The sequence below is a fragment of the Pseudochaenichthys georgianus genome, chromosome 1, assembly GCF_902827115.2.
Source record: "Pseudochaenichthys georgianus chromosome 1, fPseGeo1.2, whole genome shotgun sequence".
In the NCBI taxonomy this organism is placed as follows: Eukaryota; Metazoa; Chordata; class Actinopteri; order Perciformes; family Channichthyidae; genus Pseudochaenichthys; species Pseudochaenichthys georgianus.
In genome coordinates this window covers 45,725,239-45,750,726 of record NC_047503.1, presented here as the reverse complement: position 1 = coordinate 45,750,726, position 25,488 = coordinate 45,725,239, and the positions used below count along the sequence as shown (strand labels likewise).

Here is a 25,488-nt window from a genome sequence, read left to right as displayed (position 1 = left end):
ACTGCTATTACATTAACACAAACACCATTAATCATCACCACATTTCATTGAACACCCTTTCCAACTGTACATATTGTATCAGAGTACTGGTACACATGAAGAACTGCAATAAATATACAAAGAATAGACACTGAACATGTATTGCGTGTGCCACGTGTGATCCATGTGGGGGGAGGGGCACATAAGAGCGGGAAATGTATCAAATTGTTCTGAGTGTGTGTGTGTGTGTGTGTGTGTGTGTGTGTGTGTGTGTTTTATCTGATCCGGATGGTTACTAATTCCTTTTCTTTATTTCTTTATTTATCATTTTTGACCGGGAACACCATGGTGTTTCAAAGTTGACTAAATCATCCACAATTCAATGAAAGTGGTGATCAGCAATTCTATATGTTCAAATGTGTCCTGTGAAGGATGTCATGAAGCCTGAATGCAATCGAATGTAAAACAAAAAAGTTATGATTGATGAAAGTAGTAAATCTGTCAGATTTGACCCGAAGACAACGGGAGGGTTAAATAAAGAGGCAAGCAGACGTTAATACAATACACACTCTCTCTGAGGGAACATTGAGATTCACATGCTCAAAACCCCCAAAAGCATTATAATAAATGTAATGTTTCTGTGACCGTGATGCAGGTCCAGACAGTGTGTCCCTATCGCCGGAGACGAGTGCTTCTACTGGCGGACCACGGGCTGTTTCTATGGCGACAAGTGCCGCTTAAAACACATACCAGACCATCAAGGTCGAGACAAAAAGACATGGCAACCGTAACTGTCCCAACACAACCCTAAACCAAAGAAGGAAGAGGATTAGGGAACACTGACGGCTGAATGTGCGAGGAAGAGAGACACATTATGGTATGTTCAGGGACAGGTGACTGAAGAGTTTCACAGAGACAAACCTGCTGAAATTCAACACAACGCTACTGATGTGAGGAACTCTTTGAAGGGATTAAATGCGATGATGAAGACGGAGACCCTGCTCTGTGAGGAATATTTCATCCAGAGGATCTTCAAAAGGAAAACTGAGTTTGGTTGGAGCATTTTGGAAACACTATCGACACAAAGCTGAGTGACTTTATCTCCTTAACACCACTGTTGCATTGCTTTAAGGTCAAGACAGGTATTTTCTTAGCTTTTCAATAAATGGTTTTAATTATGTGGACAAAGCAATAAACAAATGAAAAAATGAATTATATGTTTTTCGTGTTCACTCAACATCTTCAATAGTTTAAAGTAGTTTCAATCCTAACTTCTACATCAGGAATTGCAAGAATCTCGCAGCAGCTGTTGTGATTCTGCAATGAATGTGGAACAAAATGAGTAACTAACGCTAACTAATGCAGAGTCACATACTAATCTGTTGGTGCTTTGTCAAAGTGTTAAGCTACCCTCCAACTGAAGTTACCCTCCAACTGAAGTTACCCTCCAACAGGCATTTACCCTCCAACTGAAGTTACCCTCCAACTGAAGTTACCCTCCAACAGGCATTTACCCTCCAACTGAAGTTACCCTCCAACTGAAGCTACCCTCCAACTGAAGCTACCCTCCAACAGGCATTTACCCTCCAACTGAAGTTACCCTCCAACTGAAGTTACCCTCCAACAGGCATTTACCCTCCAACTGAAGTTACCCTCCAACAAGCATTTACCCTCCAACTGAAGTTACCCTCCAACTGAAGTTACCCTCCAACAGGAAGTTACCCTCCAACTGAAGTTACCCTCCAACAGGAAGTTACCCTCCAACTGAAGCTACCCTCCAACTGAAGCTACCCTCCAACTGAAGTTACCCTCCAACTGAAGTTACCCTCCAACTGAAGCTACCCTCCAACAGGCATTTACCCTCCAACTGAAGTTACCCTCCAACTGAAGTTACCCTCCAACTGAAGTTACCCTCCAACAGGCATTTACCCTCCAACTGAAGTTACCCTCCAACTGAAGTTACCCTCCAACTGAAGTTACCCTCCAACAGGCATTTACCCTCCAACTGGCATTTACCCTCCAACTGAAAGTTACCCTCCAACTGAAGTTACCCTCCAACTGAAGTTACCCTCCAACAGGCATTTACCCTCCAACTGAAGTTACCCTCCAACAGGAAGTTACCCTCCAACAGAAGTTACCCTCCAACAGGAAGTTACCCTCCAACAGGAAGTTACCCTCCAACAGGAAGTTACCCTCCAACAGGAAGTTACCCTCCAACAGGAAGTTACCCTCCAACTGAAGTTACCCTCCAACAGGAAGTTACCCTCCAACAGGAAGTTACCCTCCAACTGAAGTTACCCTCCAACAGGAAGTTACCCTCCAACTGAAGTTACCCTCCAACTGAAGTTACCCTCCAACTGAAGCTACCCTCCAACAGGCATTTACCCTCCAACAGGCATTTACCCTCCAACAGGCATTTACCCTCCAACAGAAGTTACCCTCCAACTGAAGTTACCCTCCAACAGGAAGTTACCCTCCAACAGGAAGTTACCCTCCAACAGGAAGTTACCCTCCAACAGGAAGTTACCCTCCAACAGGAAGTTACCCTCCAACTGAAGTTACCCTCCAACTGGAAGTTACCCTCCAACAGGAAGTTACCCTCCAACTGAAGTTACCCTCCAACTGAAAGTTACCCTCCAACTGAAAGTTACCCTCCAACTGAAGTTACCCTCCAACAGGAAGTTACCCTCCAACAGGAAGTTACCCTCCAACAGGAAGTTACCCTCCAACAGGAAGTTACCCTCCAACAGGCATTTACCCTCCAACTGAAGTTACCCTCCAACAGTAAGTTACCCTCCAACAGTACGTTACCCTCCAACAGTACGTTACCCTCCAACAGGCATTTACCCTCCAACTGAAGTTACCCTCCAACAGGCATTTACCCTCCAACTGAAGATACCCTCCAACAGGCATTTACCCTCCAACAGAAGTTACCCTCCAACTGAAAGTTACCCTCCAACTGAAAGTTACCCTCCAACTGAAGTTACCCTCCAACTGAAGTTACCCTCCAACAGGCATTTACCCTCCAACTGAAGTTACCCTCCAACTGAAAGTTACCCTCCAACAGGAAGTTACCCTCCAACTGAAGTTACCCTCCAACAGGCATTTACCCTCCAACTGAAGTTACCCTCCAACTGAAGTTACCCTCCAACTGAAAGTTACCCTCCAACTGAAAGTTACCCTCCAACAGTAAGTTACCCTCCAACTGAAGTTACCCTCCAACTGAAGTTACCCTCCAACAGGCATTTACCCTCCAACTGAAGTTACCCTCCAACTGAAGTTACCCTCCAACTGAAAGTTACCCTCCAACTGAAAGTTACCCTCCAACAGTAAGTTACCCTCCAACAGTAAGTTACCCTCCAACAGGCATTTACCCTCCAACTGAAGTTACCCTCCAACAGGCATTTACCCTCCAACTGAAGTTACCCTCCAACTGAAAGTTACCCTCCAACAGTAAGTTACCCTCCAACAGTAAGTTACCCTCCAACAGGCATTACCCTCCAACTGAAGTTACTCTCCAACAGTAAGTTACCCTCCAACTGAAGTTACTCTCCAACAGTAAGTTACCCTCCAACTGAAGTTACTCTCCAACAGTAAGTTACCCTCCAACTGAAGTTACCCTCCAACAGTAAGGCTCAATTCCAAACCACCCCCTACACACTACCCCTCGCGAGTTCGCCCGGAGGATCCGCCACATTAAGTGCTGTTCCAACCCAACGAGTGTGGAGGGGGAGTGGGTTATCAAGCGCTCAAACAGCGAGTCTGCATCGGTGCTGACTGGAGACCGGTCTCTACCTGACCGGACTCAACGCTGTGTGTGTCCGTCAGGAAACACGCCGTTTACAAACAGTTCCGTGGAAACATTCATTGATAAACTGCACAGCAAGAGCCATTTAATATCTTCATACAGATGTTAACAACTTGATGGTTACCTCGTATTTGTTTAAACTTAGGATCATTTACTCATGTCTAGTCTAGAGCAATGGTTCCCAAACGTTTTGTGCCCAAGGCACACCAAAGGACAAGTAAAAATCTCAAGGCACACCTATTGTGCAAAATAGCCCTTATAACACGTGTTATCACTGATATCATGTAAAATATCTGTAAATGTGCATAATTATTTACTAATGCCAAATAAAATGTGACAAAGACAACTATATTACTCATGAAATATTTATTAACGCAATATTTCAGAAATGAATTTGAAACGTTATCAAATTAGGCTTCATCAAAGCAGCAACACACTCATTTAAACCAGACAGGTCACAACATTAAAAATGAGACAAAGGAAATTCAGCACAGAGAACTGTCAATGCAAGGAAGCTGCATTGTCCATGGTCCTGAACTACAAATTATAAATGTAACATTTCAGCAGAGATGGGGTCGTTACTAAAAAAAAGTAATATATTACATATTACTTTAAAAAAGTAAAAAAAGTAATATATTACACTACTTCGTTACTCTCTACATAAAGTAACGAGTAACTTTACTCGTTACTTTACTCGCAGGGCCGGCCCGCCCCTCCCTGCAGGCAGATCACGCAGACTGCTAAAGTTTCAAATGTTCTCTTTAGTTCAGTTTCCATTGTCGCATAAGACTGATCCAGATCCTGAATGTTTTCCTATCTGACCGTGGCTGTCCTCTGTCTCCTGCTATCTGACCATGGCTGTCCTCTGTCTCCTGCTATCTGACCGTGGCTGTCCTCTGTCTCCTGCTATCTGACCGTGGCTGTCCTCTGTCTCCTGCTATCTGACGTGGCTGTCCTCTGTCTCCTACTATCTGACCGTGGCTGTCCTCTGTCTCCTGCTAGCTGACCGTGGCTGTCCTCTGTCTCCTGCTATCTGACCGTGGCTGTCCTCTGTCTCCCGCTATCTGTATATTTTGCGCAGTCTATCTCTGCTCACGCTGTTGCGTCGGCGTGTTCTCCTGCGTGTTGGCCATGTGTTGCACTGGAACCAGACACCGCAAAGACTAAAGCCGAGCACGTACAATAACTCTCCTTACCAGCAGGCGGCGGGAGTGTGTATTCGTCATTCAAAACGGGCAACAACCGGAAGACAGAGAAGAAGAACAGACTGTGATATAAACAAACAACACATAGCGTGTGCGGTAGCTCCACCTTAGCATGTGTTCTTTGCAGGTGCTTGTTGAGGTTTGACGACGTGGTGTTCACAGCAGTGGATAGCAGCTTCTGGCCTGGACACAGTTTGCACCTCACCGTCACATTCCTGTCTATTCTTCGGATGAACTCAAAATAATGGGCCTACCTCCACTCTTCGAGAGTTATCGCTGACTCAGCCATGTTTATGCAGCACTGCACGTGGAGATGTGGACGCGCAAGTCGCGCAGATTACGTACATATAAACCTACAAAGTACTGATATAGTAAATTAATTTATTTTTATTTTTGTGTAGTTGTATATTGCAATAATAAGGTATGGTTGTCACAAAATCCCACGGCACACCCGGACTTGCCTCACGGCACACCAGTGTGCCGCGGCACACCGTTTGGGAACCACTGGTCTAGAGAACGATAAAAGTTGTGTATATTTACATGGACTTTTTCTAAAACTAAGCAGCTTATAAATATCTGATTTTAAAACAAAAATATGTTTTTTTGTTGTTGTTATTTTCAATCCAGGAGATGCTGATTTGAAACTGTTGTTACAAACATTATGGCATTTCCTGTTTCAGCTGGAGATAGGGGAGTTTGTCCCAAAGCTTGCCACTGTATTTGCACGCTCCACCTGAAAGAAGGGAGCTTCAGGCCCAATTCCAAACCATACCCTACCCACTCCCACTCTGTGACGGAGTGAACTCCGTGGAGTGACACTCGCAGCTCAACGAGGCTCCTCCTGTCAGATGGAGTAAACACAGCAGCAAGCTTTGGGACGGCCTCCCCTCTCTCCGGCAGAAACAGGAAATGCCGTAACTGTATGTAACAACGGTTTCAAATCAGCATCTCTTAGACAAAATGAATAACTCTTTAATTGTGAACTACTTGTAAACGGCTTGTTTCCCGACGGACACACACAGCGTGACTCCGGTCAGGTAGAGACCGGTCTCCAGTCAGCACCGATGCAGACTCGCTGTTTGAGCGCTTGATAGCCCACTCCCCCTCCACACTCGTTGGTTTGGAACAGCCCTTAATGTGGAGGACCCTCCGCAGGAACGCGCAAACGGAGGGGTAAGGTGTAGGGCGTGGTTTGGGATTGGACCGAAGTTACCCTCCAACAGGAAGGCCCAATTCCAAATCACACCCTACCCACTCCGTGACGCAGTGAACTCCGTGCAGCTCAACGAGGCTCCCTCCTATCAGATGGAGGGAGTAAACACAGCAGCAATCTTTGGGATGGCCTCCCCTCTCCGGCAGAAACATGCAATGCAGTAACTGTATATAACAACGGTTTCAAATCAGCATCTCTTTGACAACACAATACAATTAATAACTAAAATAAAACTCCAAACATCTTTCATTGTGTTTTTTTGTAAAGCTCTTTTAGTTTTAAACCTGATGTTTATAAGCTTCTTAGTTTTTGCAACAGTTTGTAAATATACAACACTTTATAATAAAATGCACATGTATGATCCTATGTTAACATATGAGGTTTTTAACATCGCAATTTATCAGCGGATGTTTGCTGGAACTACTTGTACACAGCTTGTTTCATGACGGACACACACAGCGTTGAGTCCGCAGGTAGGGCAGCAGGTGAAGTCAGCACCGATGCAGACTCGCTGTTAGAGGGCTTGATCACCCACTCCCCTCCACACTCGTTGGTTTGGAACAGCACTTAATGACCCTCAGCGCGAACGCACGAACGGAGGGGTAGTGTATAGGGGGTGGATTGGACTTGGGCTGAAGTTACCCTCCAACAGGAATTTGCCCGCCAACAGGAAGTTACCCTCCAACAGGAAGTTACCCTCCAACAGGAATTTACTCGCCACCAGGAAGTTACCCGCCAACAGGAAGTTACCCTCCAACAGGAAGTTACCCTCCAACAGGAAGTTACCCTCCAACAGGAATTTACCCTCCACCAGGAAGTTACCCGCCAACAGGAAGTTACCCTCCACCAGGAAGTTACCCTCCAACAGGAATTTACTCGCCACCAGGAAGTTACCCGCCAACAGGAAGTTACCCTCCAACAGGAAGTTACCCTCCACCAGGAAGTTACCCTCCACCAGGAAGTTACCCTCCAACAGGAATTTACCCTCCACCAGGAAGTTACCCTCCACCAGGAAGTTACCCGCCAACAGGAAGTTACCCGCCAACAGGAAGTTACCCTCCAACAGGAATTTACCCGCCAACAGGAAGTTACCCTCCAACAGGAATTTACCCTCCACCAGGAAGTTACCCGCCACCAGGAAGTTACCCTCCACCAGGAAGTTACCCTCCACCAGGAAGTTACCCGCCACCAGGAAGTTACCCTCCACCAGGAAGTTACCCTCCAACAGGAAGTCTGCATCCGTCCGGATTAACCAGCTGTGTACAAACAGTAAGTTAATAGTACTAGTAAACTGCAAAATGTGAAAGAATTGTTATATTGCCCTACAGGTGTAAACAAATGGAAAGGTTGCATTTATTATTATTTATTTTCTTATTATCATATGTACTCGTGCCTAGTCTAGAAAACGGTTAATTTGATGAAGTTCACAAAAAACGTAAACATTTTTGAATTGTATTACTATTATTATTATTTATTTTCTTGGTCCAAGAAATGGCAAATGGAAAACCTGGTTAGGAATAGTTGTGACAGTTCCTGTAACTCAGGGGTGTCCAAACTATGGCCCGGGGGCCAAATGCGGCCCGTGGGTCATTTTGAATCGGCCCTCAGCAAATTAAAAAAGTATAATGGAATATGGCCCACAGATGAAACTTGTGCGTGTCTTGTACTTCTTCCATATAGATGAAAACAGATATTACACAGTATTCATATGTTAAGAAGACCACTTTTCAAATAAATTCAGTCGGTTCAAGTTGAAATAGTTTTCTATCAAATCTAAGTTGATAAGAAAAAAGCCTAATGACTTATTTACACATCAAGCTTGAAATACACCCTTCATATTTCCTCTTATGATAATCAATCTGAGGCTTCTCTTTTAAGGAATGAGCTGTAACACAATAAAGTAAACCTCTGGAGAGCTGTGAGGCTGTTTTAAAAAAAAAAAAAAGAAGCATATTCAAGTATTAAGCATAATTTACCTTCATTTGGTTGATTTTGCTAACTTATAACTGAACTTATGAGGCAGTATACCTCTTAAAGAAGGAGCTTCCATCGGCTGAGAGAGAGACCACAGAGTTATCGTTCAGTCTGAGGATCAAGAGAAGTTAAATGCCGCTCTGAGCATGCCAGATCATTTATTACCTCTGGCTGCCATTTTTCTTTACATGTTCTTGTTGATTTGTCAAAGAGTTACAATAACACCTAATCCAGTGGTACTTACCTTTTGTTGTGTTTTATAATTTGATGCTTTTCTATTCTACGTATAAATAGTAACAACGTATAGAAACTGTTTTACATTTAATCTGAAACTTCACAACCGGATTGACAAAAAACACGTCTTCAGATAGTATTGCCCCGATGTTTTAGGGTGGTTTATATACAGTGTGTTCATCGCCGGTGCCTACAGGCCAAGGAAGATCTCTTAAGTTTTGTTTTCTTGAAACGGAAAGCCGTGCCAAGTTTGAAAACACTGCCAACCACAATCAACACAGCCCGACCACATCCTTCATACGTTGATGCACATTATTCGCTTCCCTCCACACGATATACCTGATCGTGTGTTTTCACAGACATGAGAGCAGCAGCTATGGGACCATCAGCAGCCACCGGTGGATTTGTTGTCTTCTTTCTCTCCGTGTCAGGTACTGTACGTCGACTCTACACTTTAGAGCCTTTCTCACTCTGATCCTTTGAAGATGTCGAGAGGAGGATTGGTTTGAAATCTAACTTTCTAGATAGAATCAGAATCAGAATACCTTTAGTCCCACAGAGGGGAAATGTGCCGCGTCACAGCAGGAAAGAGCCACAGACAGCTTAGTGGTGCATATCTTACATGCGTTTAAAAAGTACTAAGTTATAATATAATAAACAATATGCTAAAAAGTTACATAATTTTCAAAGATAAAGATCAAAAACAAATGAAATCCTGTAGCAGTTCTTAGGATTTAGCAGCCCGGTATATATTACAGTTATTAAAGATGGCATATAAAGTATATATTGCACATAGTTTGATGGTGTTTAACAGCAGCAAGTTACACAATCTATGTGGGGCGGTGGTGGCGAAGTCGATAGGGACTTGGCTTGGCAACTGGAAGGTCACCAGTTCAAGTCCCGGCAAGACCAAGTGCTCCCGAGGTGTCCCTGAGCAAGGCACCGTTCCCCACACTGCTCCCCGGGCGCTGTTCAAAATGGCAGCCCACTGCTCCTAACACTAGGATGGGTCAAATGCAGAGAAACCATTTCCCCACGGGGATTAATAAAGTGCATCTTAATCTTATTTGACAAAATACAAGATACCTTGCAGCAGTAACAAGGGTTTAGCAGCCAGGTATAAATTACACAGTTATTAACGTCATATATATATATTGCACATATAGCACATACTGCACAAAGTTGGTTTGTATTTAGCAGCAAGGGGTGTTATAGTCTGTGTTGTGGTGTGTGTAGGAGGGTCTATAGGGGCAGTGCTGGTTGTAAAGTCTGACCGCTGCAGGGTTAGGGTAATGTTGTGAATCGAGTGGCCCATGGTGGTAGTGGGGTTATGGTATGGGCAGGTGTATGGTATGGACGACGAACACAGGCCACTCGATTCACAAAATTACCCTGGCAAAGGAGAAGTGCTCACTATCACAGATTCTTTCAGATTTGTGAACAATATTTGAGAGAAATGGTTATTTTGTGTATATAGAAAATGTTTTAAATCTTTGAGTTCATCTCATGAAAAATGGGAGCAGAAACAAAAGTGTTGCGTTTATATTTTTGTTCAGTGTGTGTTAGAGCAACTTCCATACGATGTGGAAGCAGCAGCGTGACCGTGTCTTCCTTCAAATGTTATGTTGTATTTATGGAAACCAAACTATTCAAAGACCGAACAAATCTGACAAATATTCAATTGCTCTGCTTTAAAGGTGGCCTCATCTGTAAGGTATGCAGGATATGGGATTTAGTATTGGGTAACCTGGTTTAACTTACTGATTAAAATGTAACAATATGGTCTGAAAAGCTTCAGCCCAAAGTCGCCAACAACAAGCTTTACACTTGTGTCACCTAGTTACAAGGATCTAAGAATGTCATCCGCCAGGAAAACTATTATATTCGGTGTTAAATGATGAATAGAGCTTATGTTTAGATGTCGTCATCACAGCCCAACCTGAGACAATGCCTTCACTGATGTGTGAAGTGAGAACATTTTAAGAAACAAAATATAGTTTGTGCTATAATACATGTTTTAATTCGAGAACGTAAATCCCTGTGCTGTGTTGCTTTCTAGCTACAGTTCAGCAGAAATCAAAGTGACGTCAAGTCTGCAAACCACACACACACACACACACACACACACACACACACACACACACACACACACACACACACACACACACACACACACACCACACACACACACACACACACACACACACACACACACACACACACTGTCTGAGTCTACGCTGAGGAACAGACAGGAAACAGGCTGTGGTGCAAAAAGATTATTTGCATGCTCAGATATTTCTTTGTTGCGATAAGTTTTGACGTAAGAGGAATAAACAAGCATCATGTCGGTCAGTGATCCCAGCCCGTTATCCATCACTGGGAAAACGGTCCACCCTTATTTATTCAATGCATAACCATGACAACCGAATGATCTGTACAACCCAACTATGAGCAGAATAAAGGCAAGTCTGTGAAGTGTAGTTAAATATTTCCTGCCAATATTGCATCATGTATTAAGTATTATGCAAACTCCACTTCTCCATGTCTCTTCTTCATCAACATGTGTCCCCTCTTCTTCATGTCTCTTCTACATCAACATGTGTCCCCTCTTCTTCATGTCTCTTCTACATCAACATGTGTCCCCTCTTCTTCATGTCTCTTCTACATCAACATGTGTCCCCTCTTCTTCATGTCTCTCCTACATCAACATGTGTCCCCTCTTCTTCATGTCTCTTCTACATCAACAAGTGTCCCCTCTTCTTCATGTCTCTTCTACATCAACATGTGTCCCCTCTTCTTCATGTCTCTTCTACATCAACATGTGTCCCCTCTTCTTCATGTCTCTTCTACATCAACATGTGTCCCCTCTTCTCCATGTCTCTTCTACATCAACATGTGTCCCCTCTTCTTCATGTCTCTTCTACATCAACATGTGTCCCCTCTTCCTCATGTCTCTTCTACATCAACATGTGTCCCCTCTTCTTCATGTCTCTTCTACATCAACATGTGTCCCCTCTTCTTCATGTCTCTTCTACATCAACATGTGTCCCCTCTTCTTCATGTCTCTTCTACATCAACATGTGTCCCCTCTTCTTCATGTCTCTTCTACATCAACATGTGTCCCCTCTTCTCCATGTCTCTTCTACATCAACATGTGTCCCCTCTTCTTCATGTCTCTTCTACATCAACATGTGTCCCCTCTTCTTCATGTCTCTTCTACATCAACATGTGTCCCCTCTTCTTCATGTCTCTTCTACATCAACATGTGTCCCCTCTTCTTCATGTCTCTTCTACATCAACATGTGTCCCCTCTTCTTCATGTCTCTTCTACATCAGCATGTGTCCCCTCTTCTTCATGTCTCTTCTACATCAACATGTGTCCCCTCTTCTTCATGTCTCTTCTACATCAACATGTGTCCCCTCTTCTTCATGTCTCTTCTACATCAACATGTGTCCCCTCTTCTTCATGTCTCTCCTACATCAACATGTGTCCCCTCTTCTTCATGTCTCCTCTACATCAACATGTGTCCCCTCTTCTTCAAGTCTCTTCTACATCAACATGTGTCCCCTCTTCTCCATGTCTCTTCTACATCAACATGTGTCCCCTCTTCTTCATGTCTCTTCTACATCAACATGTGTCCCCTCTTCCTCATGTCTCTTCTACATCAACATGTGTCCCCTCTTCTTCATGTCTCTTCTACATCAACATCAGGGTTTCCGCTAGGATTTTTTCTCGCCGGTCAAATGTCCGGGCAGAATTTATTTTACCGGACTAATTTGAAACGTACCGGTCATATTTCAATAATAATAATAATAGTTGTGTAGCAGAGTTTCCGTTAGCAGGTAATTACCGGACTATGAGCAGATATGCTTCAGTTTAAAACTCAGTTCACGGACTCATTTTTATATTGCTTCAGTTTATAATCGTAACAGATCGAAACATTCAGATTCATTTTTCAATAAATTATTCCACAAACAACAAACAACATAATTATTACATTCAAACAAACTACTTGTAGTAGATAACGTACATTATTCAGAAGTTTACATCAACTTTGAATAATAACACGGGAGAAACGGATCCTCTCTCTCCCTCTCCCTCCCTCTCTCTCCTGACAACACGTCAGTTTCTCCTGCAGCTCCTGCAGCTCGCTAAACAGAGGGCGGGGCTTCAGGTGATCATGCAGAGCTGCGTGTCTCGGTCAGACTCAGCAGCTGATCTGATCTCTCTCGCTCCGGTTACACTTCACTCGCGTTCATGTTCATATCGATCAGATCCAGCTCTCCTGATCGGCCTTTATAGAGAGCACCGATCAAACTATTAAGAGTGAATATCGGCCGATAATGACCGGCGGCCGATCGATCGGAGCCTCCCTAATTATTACCAGACATTTTGACCGTCAGGTTTTGAATTTACCGGTTTTTTATAAATTTTACCAGCTAAAAACCGGTAATTACCGGCTAACGGAAACCCTGATCAACATGTGTCCCCTCTTCTTCATGTCTCTTCTACATCAACATGTGTCCTCTCTTCTTCATATCTCTCCTACATCAACATGTGTCCCCTCTTCTTCATATCTCTCCTACATCAACATGTGTCCCCTCTTCTTCATGTCTCTTCTACATCAACATGTGTCCCCTCTTCTTCATGTCTCTTCTACATCAACATGTGTCCCCTCTTCTTCATGTCTCTTCTACATCAACATGTGTCCCCTCTTCTTCATATCTCTTCTACATCAACATGTGGCGAAATGGGAAGACACCGTAGCTTTGTGCATATGACAATAAAACCTCTGAATCTCGTTTGTCTCGCTCTGTGTTGCAGTGGTACAAAGCAGGAAGGGTTACATTTCTGTTGAGATGTGTGCAGTGAGAGGATCAACAGTGGACATACGCTGCAGCTACAGGGCTCCGTCCACACGGAAGAGAAGCTCTGTCTCAGTGAAGAACGTCCTCTGGTTTACTGACACTCAGGAGGAGGGGCCTGTGGACCTGAGCTCAGACTCGGAGTATGCAGGGCGAGTGAAGTATTACTGCGACAAGACCACCTGCACCTTAAGGATCTCAGACCTGAGGGAGAGCGACTCAGCTGAGTACAAGTTCAAATTCAAGGACAGACCCAGCAAGAGATTCACCCAATCAGGAGTCACCTTATCCGTCACAGGTAACACTTTTTGTATTTGTAAAATGTGCGCCATCTTGGAAATATTTTAGGAAACCTCAACTTTAGTTTCAAGGCTTTTATTGTCATGTGTACATAGCTGCAGTGTAGTCATGACAATGAAAAGCGTAGGTCACAGGCTCCTCCAGCAGTGCAACACAATACAACAGATAAGATAGTGCAAGTAGAAATGTAACCCTTCCTGCTTTGTTCCACTGCAACACAGAGCGCAGCGAGATTCAGAGGTTTTATTGTCATATGCACAAGGCAGTGTCTTCCCGTTTCGGCCCTAAATTATTCCCATTTCGCCCCTTCCCAATTCGCCCCATTGCCACATCGCCCCTTTCCCATCTCGCCCCATTGCCACATCGCCCCTTTCCCATCTCGCCCCTTCCCAATTCGCTCCATTGCCACATCGCCCCTTTCCCATCTCGTCCCTTCCCAATTCGCCCCATCGCCCCTTTCCCATCTCGCCCAATTGCCACATCGCCCCTTTCCCATCTCGCCCCTTCCCAATTCGCCCCATTGCCACATTGCTCCATTGCCACATCGCCCCTTTCCCATCTCGTCCCTTCCCAATTTGCCCCATTGCCCCTTTTCCATCTCGCCCCTTCCCAATTCGCCACATTGCTCCATTGCCACATCGCCCCTTTCCCATCTCGCCCCTTCCCAATTCGCCCCATTGCCACATCGCCCCTTTCCCCTCTCGCCCCTTCCCAATTCGCCACATTGCTCCATTGCCACATCGCCCCTTTCCCATCTCGCCCCTTCCCAATTCGCCCCATTGCCACATCGCCCCTTTCCCCTCTCGCCCCTTCCCAATTCGCCCCATTGCCACATCGCCCCTTTCCCATCTCGCCCCTTCCCAATTCGCCCCATTGCCACATCGCCCCTTTCCCATCTCGCCCCTTCCCAATTCGCTCCATTGCCCCATCGCCACATCAAGATGTTCATTGTCATAACTACACTGTTGCTATGGACACATGACAATAGAAGCCTTGCATCTTGAATCACTGCATGATGTTAATTGGTGTGTGTTGTCCTGCTCCACAGCTCCAGACGTGCAGGTGCAAGTGAGCAGATTGTATATCTCCTGGGTCGAGCTGCAGTGCAGAAGCTCGTGTCATCTACCTGATCGCCCTTCATTTCTCTGGTACAAGAACGGACAGAAGATTCGGGAGGAAACATCTTCCTCTTATTCCGACTACTTTCTTCCTGCAGACAGTTATTCCTGCGCGGTCAGAGGACATGAGGACTTCCCTGCTCCGTCAGTGTGTGAGTTCACCGCAGTCTTTTATCGACATGACGCCATCGGCTGGAGCTTTGTCACTGATTAGAAGTCACTTTGTGTTTCAGGTGTCAACAGTCAAACCTGCAACAGAGTGACTTACACTGAGAGAAGCATCTGCGCCCCCGAAGGATCCTCAGTGGACATTTCCTGCACGTACAGCAGTAGTGACTGTATTACATCAAAGTTCTGGTTCAGTCCTGAGCGTAGTCATCAGGGACAGATTCCCTCTCAACCTGAGGACCTCAGTGAAGACTCCCAGTATGCAGGTCGTGTTCAGATCCTTGAGACATGGAGAGGACGCTCCACTCTGAGGATCTCTGACCTGAGAGACTCAGATTCAGCTCAGTATCTCTTCACATTCAAAACACCAAGGTTTGAATGGAGGAGTGATTTACCTGGAACAAGTCTGACAGTCACAGGTACTGATCAACTCACTGATTCAGAAAACCACAGTTAATTTCAAACATGTTCGAAAAATGAGACCGTATAATGATGTTCGGTTAAATACGAGTTGGTGTTTGAATTCAATTATTAAGGCTTTTGTTTCCATTTTGGTTAGGTTTTTATTATTATGTTTATTGGCATTATAGTTTTATTACAAAGCATCCTACAGTATTATTAAAGAGTTACTTAAAGGTGGGGTGGGTAAGTTTCAGAAACCGGCTCGAGATACACTTGTTGTTATATTCCATTGAATGCTCTTAACATCCGATAGCAATGAATATCTGAAGTGCTTCGACAACAAATCCATAACAAATTTCATCTGTAGAAGCCGTAGCGCTGTAAAAAGTACAACGGCCTACCTGCCTGTCAGCCTGTCAGCCTTCCATCGGGGCACAATCTTATCTCGTGCCCTCCTTGGTCATGTGCGCGTTCGTGTGTGTTGGAGGAGGGGCTCTGTGAGGAAGTGGCAGATTTTCTCCGGTTGTGTATTTTCAAATTCTAGCGCACTCGAGCCGGTTTCTCAAACTTACCTACCCCACCTTTAACTTGTATTATTATCAGTGCTTTACGGTATTTATAAATGGGTTTTATAAATTGAATGCGTTTTTATTTATTTTGTTATTATTATTATTATTATTACCATGTTCAATATTGTAGTTTATTACTATTATTATTTTATTTGTTTGTATTATTTTTATAATTCTTTGCCATTTATGTTGATGATCTTCTTCAGCTCTGCAGGTGCAGGTGATCAGAGTGACAGAGCACCAGTTCTCCACCTATGCAGAGCTGCAGTGTCGCAGCAGCTGCAGTCCGGCTGCCGGTCTCTACGTCTGGTTCAAGAACCTTCAGAGAAACACGACGGAGGAAACTTCTAATTATGCAGATTTCTTTTATTCCGGAGACAACATCTCCTGTGCTTTCAAAGGACACGAGGCTTCCCGCTCTCCATCACTGTGTGAGTTTAAACAGTCATTAAAGGTCTCCTATCGTGCAAAATGCACTTTTTGATGTCTTTTATACATACATGTGTGTCCCCGGTGTGTCAGGAGACTCACAAAGGGAAAATAAAACCCTCTCTCTTCTCCTCCGTACCCACATCTCTAAAAACGGGGGTAGAACGGAGCTGATCCAGATTTGCGTCCGATATGACGTAATATCAGCAGCTACTGACCCAGAATCAGCAGTTCTCTAACAGGGCTGAAATAGAGGGATATCTAAATGATCCGTTTGGTATTTTGAGCAAAACACTTCATCGACATGTTTTTTATATATTTCAGACTCATAATAAATAGCATGATAGGAGATCTTTAAAGTAGATGTTTTGAAGTGGGGTTGTATCAAAATCAGAAATCCTTTACTAGCAAGGACATTAAATGTGTGTGTGTGTGTGGCCTAGCATTACTATATTTGTGGGGACCTAAATCTGTCTAAATCTCGGACTCGCCTCCCTTATGGGGACAAAATGGAGGTCCATGAGGGGAATCATTAATTTTAGGGTGAAGACTTGGTTAGGGTTAGGCATGTGTTGGTTATGGTTAAGGTTAGGATGAGTCTCCAGGAAATGCATGTAAGTCAATGTAATGTCCCCTGAAGTGATAGATGGCGGCTCGGCATGCCCCCAATTTAGAAACACTGACAAATCAGTGCAATGCTATGGACAGAGACAGCATGCCTTCATATGGACACTTTAGAAAGATGTTCCTGCTGATATTAAACTTTAACACTTCCTATGTGAAGTGAAATGATGCCAGAGTTTCGGGGTCAGCAATCTGGACAGCGACTGACTACTGGGAACGATCAGGCCATGATAACGTTTTATCCACAAATTATGAACTAATAACAATGTTAAAATATATGTTGTTCATTTAAGCAATCATACACGAGAGGCCGTTCCTGAACGTCATTATTGGTACGACAGTACTGCGGCAGGACCGAGGCGTACGGACCTCGGCGCAAGCGCCTCGGTCCTGCCGCAGTACTGTCGCACCAATAATGACGTTCAAGAACGGCCTCTCGTGTATGATTGCGATTCTATAACACAAACTATCATTGTAATCAACAATATCGTAAAAATAATTTCATAATGTGGGCTAATTTGCTCCGAGTTAATCTCCGTCAGAAAGTAGTTCCTATAAAGTAGTTCCCTTGGTAACGCTAGCCGATCAATCGAACACTCCTGCTTCCCCCCTTACAGTTATTGATATAATTATAGTAAATAATACATTATTAACCAATTTATTGAAAACAATTTATTGACAACAATTCTTGAATTAGGCTATTTATTTATTTATTTACATATTTAACATTTTGGCTTCAGAATGAAGGTGGATGTTCACGCTGCCATTAAAAGTGCAATTTTTGAAACAGCTCTCCATGAACTCCATGCCAGACTTGTTTGCAGGTGGTGCCGTGGTGTTCACGGGTAGGTTATCGGAAGAGCTTTCCTCCAGTGGCCGTTTCATGGCGTGTCCCGGACCGGCAAAAAGCGCGTTGCTCCACATCTTTCTGTTGTCCAGAGATGGAGCCCAGTAGCTGCGAAGCGATGACTCATCTTTATGCCCGCTAACGGACATGATTTCTCTGGCCTCTTGAGACATCTGACAGCCCAGGTAGTTGACGCCAATGTACTCTTTTCGTTGCGACTTTTTTCCACTCAACTCGTCAGTTGAAACAGCCGCAAATCTTTCGTTGGTTTTGTGGTCTGTGTCCATGTCCAACCATTCATCAATACTGAGGCCCCCCAACAAATCAAAATTAACTATAAAATCTGACATTTTGTAGCTAACGATTTTCCAACGAGAGACAATGTAACAGTGTAACGGCTGTGTGTCGCTATGGAAACCACTACTTCTCCGCTGCTTTCTTGTTCCAGGCCCAACGGTATACCGTTTTTCTCAGACGCGGAGGGATACTGACTTGTTGTGAAAAGGCACGTTCTATTTGACCGTTGTTTGATCGTGGAATCAAACACGCCTATTGACCAATCAGAGAGCTTGCTCACACCTATGTGTTATAGAATATATGATCGTGTTTATGTTAGTTAATGTTAACTTCTTCTCCTCCAGATGCTCCAAAGCCTCCCTCTGTGTCAGTGAGTGCCTCTGCTGAGACAGAGGAGGGCAGTGCAGTGACTCTGACCTGTAGCAGTGATGCTAACCCAGCAGCTAACTACACCTGGTACAAGAGGGATGGAAATGTTATATCTCTGAATAAAGGACCACGGCTTGTCTTCAGCTCCATCCAGGCCTCTGACTCTGCAGAGTATTTCTGTTCAGCTGAGAACGAGCTGGGGAGGATATCTAAACACGTCTTCATCAATGTAAAATGTGAGAGAAACGGCACCTTTTTTAAATGTAAAACAGAACTATGAGTGTCTTAAAACAGTTGAATTTCTGTCATAACATTTAAGCATTTATCTTCCAGATGCTCCAAAGCCTCCCTCTGTGTCAGTGAGTGCCTCTGCTGAGAGAGAGGAGGGCAGTGCAGTGACTCTGACCTGTAGCAGTGATGCTAACCCAGCAGCTAGCTACACCTGGTACAAGAGGGATGAAGACTCTCCAAAGGCTTCAGGACAGGTCTTCACCATCACTGACTTCAGAGCTGAACACAGTGGGAGTTATTCCTGCGGAGCCCAGAACAAGTTAGGACGGAGTAACTCCGCCTTTCATCAGATTGATGTGGCAGGTAAGTCATACTCATGGGAGTCATGTATTTAACATAAAGGTCACATATTATGCTAAATCCACTTCTTCATGTCTCTTCTACATCAGCATGTGTCCCCTCTTCTCCATGTCTCTTCTACATCAACATGTGTCCCCTCTTCTTCATGTCTCTTCTACATCAACATGTGTCCCCTCTTCTTCATGTCTCTTCTACATCAACATGTGTCCCCTCTTCTTCATGTCTCTTCTTCATCAACATGTGTCCCCTCTTCTTCATGTCTCTTCTACATCAACATGTGTCCCCTCTTCTTCATGTATCTTCTACATCAACACGTGTCCCCTCTTCTTCATGTCTCTTCTACATCAACACGTGTCCCCTCTTCTTCATGTCTCTTCTTCATCAACATGTGTCCCCTCTTCTTCATGTCTCTTCTACATCAACATGTGTCCCCTCTTCTTCATGTCTCTTCTACATCAACATGTGTCCCCTCTTCTTCATGTCTCTTCTTCATCAACATGTGTCCCCTCTTCTTCATGTCTCTTCTACATCAACATGTGTCCCCTCTTCTTCATGTATTTTCTACATCAACACGTGTCCCCTCTTCTTCATGTCTCTTCTACATCAACACGTGTCCCCTCTTCTTCATGTCTCTTCTACATCAACATGTGTCCCCTCTTCTTCATGTCTCTTCTTCATCAACATGTGTCCCCTCTTCTTCATGTCTCTTCTTACATCAACATGTGTCCCCTCTTCTTCATGTCTCTTCTTCATCAACATGTGTCCCCTCTTCTTCATGTCTCTTCTACATCAACATGTGTCCCCTCTTCTTCATGTCTCTTCTACATCAACATGTGTCCTCTCTTCTTCATGTCTCTTCCACATCAACATGTGTCCCCTCTTCTTCATGCCTCTTCTACATCAACATGTGTCCCCTCTTCTTCATGTCTCTTCTACATCAACATGTGTCCCCTCTTCTTCATGTCTCTTCTACATCAGCATGTGTCCCCTCTTCTTCATGTCTCTTCTACATCAACATGTGTCCCCTCTTCTCCATGTCTCTTCTACATCAACATGTGTCCCCTCTTCTTCATGTCTCTTCTACATCAGCATGTGTCCCCTCTTCTTCATGTCTCTTCTACATCAACATGTGTCCCCTCTTCTTCATGTCTCTTCTACATCAACACGTGTCCCCTCTTCTTCATGTCTCTTCTACATCAACATGTGTCCACTCTTCTTCATGTCTCTTCTACATCAACATGTGTCCCCTCTTCTACATCAACATGTGTCCCCTCTTCTTCATGTCTCTTCTACATCAACATGTGTCCCCTCTTCTACATCAACATGTGTCCCCTCTTCTCATGTCTCTTCTACATCAACATGTGTCCCCTCTTCTCCATGTCTCTTCTACATCAACATGTGTCCACTCTTCTTCATGTCTCTTCTACATCAACATGTGTCCCCTCTTCTTCATGTCTCTTCTACATCAACATGTGTCCCCTCTTCTCCATGTCTCTTCTACATCAACATGTGTCCCCTCTTCTTCATGTCTCTTCTACATCAACATGTGTCCCCTCTGTGGAAAGAGACTCTGAAAGTTTCAGGAACAAAGATTGTCAAGTCCTTCAGGTTTTTGGCCTGTTCCAGTGATTTAGCCTGACTTGATAGGCTAGAGGGCAACAGAGGACGCTTTGGACAACTCGAATTCGTTCTTTTTGTCTTTATTTATGAAGACAGCTCCAAGAATTCATCAGGTTGAAAACCTTCAAAACACAAAGGACAAACAAAGGTTAGCTCACATGCTACACAAATTACAACATTTTGCAGGTCTCACTGCATTCTCAATAATAACAATAATACCACAAACTATGTTTTAATTAAAAAGGACAAATTGTTACTTTTAAACCACATCATTAACTTACATGAATTAGAGTGTTCATCTCCACTTGGAAACAAGCACCAGAGAAAACCTCATCTGAAAACCTGCGCCGTCTAAATGACACAGAAATCAAAGGAGCACAGGCAGACCGCTAGCAACTGCACTGCCGGATTTTGAAGCCCCTCTTTAGTTTTTGACCTGCAGGGCCCAGAGTGAAATGCTTTTGTGAGCACAAACTAGAGGGGAACAGCCAGCACCAGTGTGATTTTGGTGAAGTTGTGACTATCCTGGCCAAAATGACAGGGGGCGCTTCAAAATCCGGCAGCTCTAGCAACTGCACTGCCGGATTTTGAAGCCCCTATTTATTTTTGTACCTGCTGGGCCCAGAGTGAAATGCTTTTGTGAGCACAAACTAGAGGGGAACAGCCAGCACCAGTGTGATTGTGGTGAGTCTGTGACTATCCTGGAGAAAGATAAAGGGGGGGTTCCAAATCCGGCAGCTCCAACACCTGATCTGAACATGTTATGTAGAGAACATGCAGATCTTCCCTATTGACACCAGGATTAACCTAGTCTAAAATAAGGAACATTAATAGTGTGATAGAAAATGAAATGTAATGTAATAGAGGCACAGATACAAGATCAATAATACACTTGATTTTAGGGCACCTTTCAAAGCATTCAATGTCACCTTAAAATAAAATAGAAAAAAAATAGGAGTGGCATTACAATACATGTGTTGAGTAGGGATATATAGAAATTATATTCAAAGGAGCAATTCAAGTGAGTGAAGCCAGTTTGAACACATTATTTGTTAGGCTTGATTGAAAATAACACAGTGTCTGATATCATTACTGTTATATCATTGCTTACTATTCGTGGTTATCAGACACTTAAACAACAGAGAAGGTTTTAAGAAATAAGACTATACTGACAAATCACATATTATCCTGTCATTGTCTGTTCTGCAGGAAGGAGGAACATAACAGAGTGGGACGATACACTCAAAAACGGAAGTTTATTCCAATACGAAGATTGTGACAGATCTGAAAAACGTGTCCTTAAAACGAGCCTCCTCGCAATTGTATGCACATTATTTATTCAGCCGTTTGCTGTTTAATCTGATATATCATTCAAAAGAGAGAAAAAAGCTTTGAAAAGGGTGAAAATACGGCGAACGCTCAACACAGGCGATTACGTCACCTTTGCGCGTCCCCGCGAACAGGGCTTCAATCCACGGCAAGGCTTCAACCTACGGCATAACACCGGCCGTCACAAGCTCCGCCCCTTTTGTAGCCGTGTTGCCGGAAGCGGCATTCATATCTTTTCTACTGCTCGCTTCTGAAAAGTAGCCCACGCTATCCAAATAAACAAATACCCTCTCCTGGTATTGAACAATACTATAATAATAATAATACTCTAAATGAAAACACATAATTATTTATTAGTCCGTTTTTCACAGATATTATTAATATTGACTTTCGTCTCGACAAAGATTCTCTCTCTTTTTGATCAATTTTTATAAAAACCTGTCTGAAAATGAGCTGATCAGATTTTGGCCACTTTGTGATGTCATAATGTTTTTTTGGCTTGTGTAACCATTAGCCAATCAGCAACCAAGGTACCCCCGAATCTCCTCCTAGGGGCGTGGCTCCTTATTTTCATCTAAAGCAGGGATGGGCAAATGGCGGCCCGCACCTCCTCTTTTTGCGGCCGTCAGATTAATTTATAAAAAACGTAATTAATAAAAAAAAACTAATGTCTGGGTTAGTGTTCATGAATTCATGTGTATGTCATCTAAGGGTTAATCTCAATACACACACATTTCCCGTGCTTTCCAAAAGTGTAAAATAGTTGTATTCCACTGTTTAATAACCTGTTCAATACAAACATGCCACTTGTAAAAATTAAATATCATTTCTGTGAACTGATATTTGTTTAGTGAGCTTATTAGAGGATGTTCCCATTTTTTGGGGATGTTCCCTTTGATTGTAAAATGTCAATGAAGATGTCAGACTTAGTATATTTGTTAATTACATACAACACATGGGATGTGTGTGTGTGTGTGTGTGTGTGTGTGTGTGTGTTCAAAGTGAATCTGCGGCCCCCTGGTGGCCAGAATATCAATGATGTGGCCCCCACCACCATCCAAGTTGCCCATCCCTGATCTAAAGTAACAGACAGAGAATCAGCACTTTGGAAACAGGGCTGAAACAGAGGGGATTATGGGTAATGCTGCAATGATCTGTTTGGTGTTTCAGCCAATCAGAGACAGGCTCTGGATATATCTGAGACCTGTGATGTATTGATGAAAAGAGTATCAGGGGACCTTTAACAGCCATCTATTACCCTTTTCCTTGTCTTTCCAGTTAGAGAGGCCGATCACAGCCTTGCTGACCATGACAGCAGAGAGCAAACAGGAAGTCATATTTCCAGTTTACATCCAGACCATCCGGAAGGTAGGTTTCAAATGTCATTAAAACAGAAAGCAGAACAGTTTAACGGACTCAAACATCCTGTATTGAAATTCCTTTCATTGCACAGATGCACCGAGGTCACACATTGGGATAACGCTCGGTTTCCTCCTGTTCATCATCATCATCCTCTCTGCCTATCTGCGGACTCGGTGAGCTCTACTATGACAATACTAACTAACACTAACAATTCAGCAATTATAATAACATGTTTTAATTGTATTTGTTTTTTCACCACAATTATCAAGAAGATACAGTTTGACCAATCAACGGCGCCAGCTCAGACAGAGGCTGGACAGCATAGCACGGGTGAGAGGAAGAGTTGAATGATGTTAGCTCAATGGCTGTGGAACATTTACTGAGTTGGTCTGAGTCGGAAAATACATTATTTTAAATGTTCTGTGGCGCCATCATAAGGTTCTTGTTTTAATCGCATATCTCAGCAATGAATTGTAATATGTTTGATCTTCTGAGACCTGACTCTAGCTATTTAATTGAACTGTTCACATCCTAAACTGCACTGCAACTTTTATTCATGCATTTTTTCTTTTAATGTTTATTTTATTATCTTTTCTTTTTAATGACTGTTTTTAAACGCCATTTTCTTAATGTCTTTCATTTTGTAAGGCACGTTGAATGCTATAGTGCTTGAGTGTGCTTGAGTGCTATATAAATAAACTTGCCTTATCAATTGTATTTATAGAGCACTATATTGTAATTTACACATTTATCTCAGGCGGATTTACAGGCATGCTAAACTGTGAACATTATAACATGTTCCCTCTCTTGTTTCAGACCCTGCCGCCGACCAATCACCTGACCCGTATCATTCGTACACCCTGGCGTGCTGAATGCTCATCGATTTGAGAACAGTTTTTATTCCCACAGCAACATTGGAAATAAAATTATTGTTATGAATGCAAATATTTTTGCAAATCTTTCAGCCTGTCTTCATCTTTTCAAGAGAGGCTTGTCGGTGTGTTGCACAAAGTCTAACTTAGTCATACTTCCTGCTTTCTCACAGTGAAGACACTTTCTGCCTGCTCTCGCCTCTGCTTAATCTTTCCGCAGAAATTCTTATTTATCTTTAAGCGCCGGCTCCTGAACATTTATTAATACATTTTTGTTGATGTGGCATATTTAAACACTTTTACGATCACCTCAGTAATTAACTATTTGTGTCTCACTGTAACTTTATAAATGTATTTTATCTGTCTAATTTAAGCATGTTTTTTAAGAATGACAAATAGTCAGACTTTTTCGAAAAATTGTATTCTGAGAAAAACACAGTTGTTTTTGTTGAAGAAAGTCAAATCTGAGAAAGTCTGAATTTTGTGAAAAAGTATAAATTCACAGAATTCCCAAAAAAGTCAGACTTTTTAGAAAAATGTTATTCTGAGAAAAAGTCATCATTTGGGGAAAACGTTTTTTTTCCAAGAAAAAGTCAAATTGTGAAAAAGTCAGAATTTTGTGAAAAGTCAGAATTTGTGAAAGAAGTGAAAGTCTGACTTTTTAGAGAAATGTGATTCTGAGAAAAAGTCAGAATCTTAACAGTTAGAAATGTTTCTTTATACCTGAAGTGGTCCAGTTTTTTTAATGCATTATTTCTGAAGGACATTACAAACACCAATGATGTTTATTACACACGGCATCTATCTGTCCGTCCTGGAGAGGGATCCCTCCTCTGCTGCTCTCCCCGAGGTTTCTCCCATGTTCCCTTTAAACTGTGGGGTTTCTCTGGAAGTGTTTCCTTGTACGATGTGAGGGTCTAAGGACAGAGGGTCTAAGGACAGAGGGTCTGAGGACAGAGGGTGTCGTATTGTCATACTGATATTCTGTACACACTGTGAAGACCACTGAGACAAATGTAACATTTGTGATATTGGGCTAAATAAATAAACATTGATTGATGATTGATTGATTGATTTATACCGATCTGAAAATGAATAAGATTTAACATTTTCTGTCAGAATCTTAAGGGTTTACTGAAACAATTATTTATTAAGGCAACCATTAAACTAATGCATGTCTTTCTGAATTTCTAGATACACCTATAATAATTATTGTAGTCATAATTGTGACGCTGCTGGCTCTGATCCTGACAGCTGTTCTTCTTCTGTGTTGTTGCAGGAGGTAAATAATGTAACCTTTAAATAATTTGTC

The 25,488-nt window shown here is 43.0% G+C and overlaps 2 protein-coding genes across 4 annotated transcripts in view; both read left to right on the top strand.

Moving 5' to 3' along the window:
• LOC117451046 (uncharacterized) overlaps positions 1-1,191 on the top strand; it is a 38,796-nt gene extending 37,605 nt beyond the window's left edge. For all 3 annotated transcript variants that reach the window (XM_034089140.1, XM_034089133.1, XM_071203821.1), the window contains exon 16: positions 635-1,191. In XM_034089140.1, coding sequence (XP_033945031.1) covers positions 635-770 — 136 coding nt within the window. In that variant the 3' untranslated portion in view covers positions 771-1,191. The remainder of the gene's footprint in view (positions 1-634) is intronic.
• Positions 963-25,219, top strand: LOC117451029 (uncharacterized). Its single transcript, XM_034089112.2, has 13 exons — positions 963-1,032; positions 6,770-7,474; positions 8,773-8,844; positions 13,239-13,577; positions 14,628-14,849; positions 14,931-15,284; positions 16,043-16,267; positions 18,378-18,638; positions 18,736-18,996; positions 23,221-23,310; positions 23,396-23,477; positions 23,574-23,634; positions 24,121-25,219. Exons 1-13 carry the CDS (start codon positions 963-965, stop codon positions 24,190-24,192), a joined length of 2,814 nt encoding a protein of 937 aa, XP_033945003.2. The 3' UTR covers positions 24,193-25,219.
• Positions 25,220-25,488: the final 269 nt, after the last annotated feature.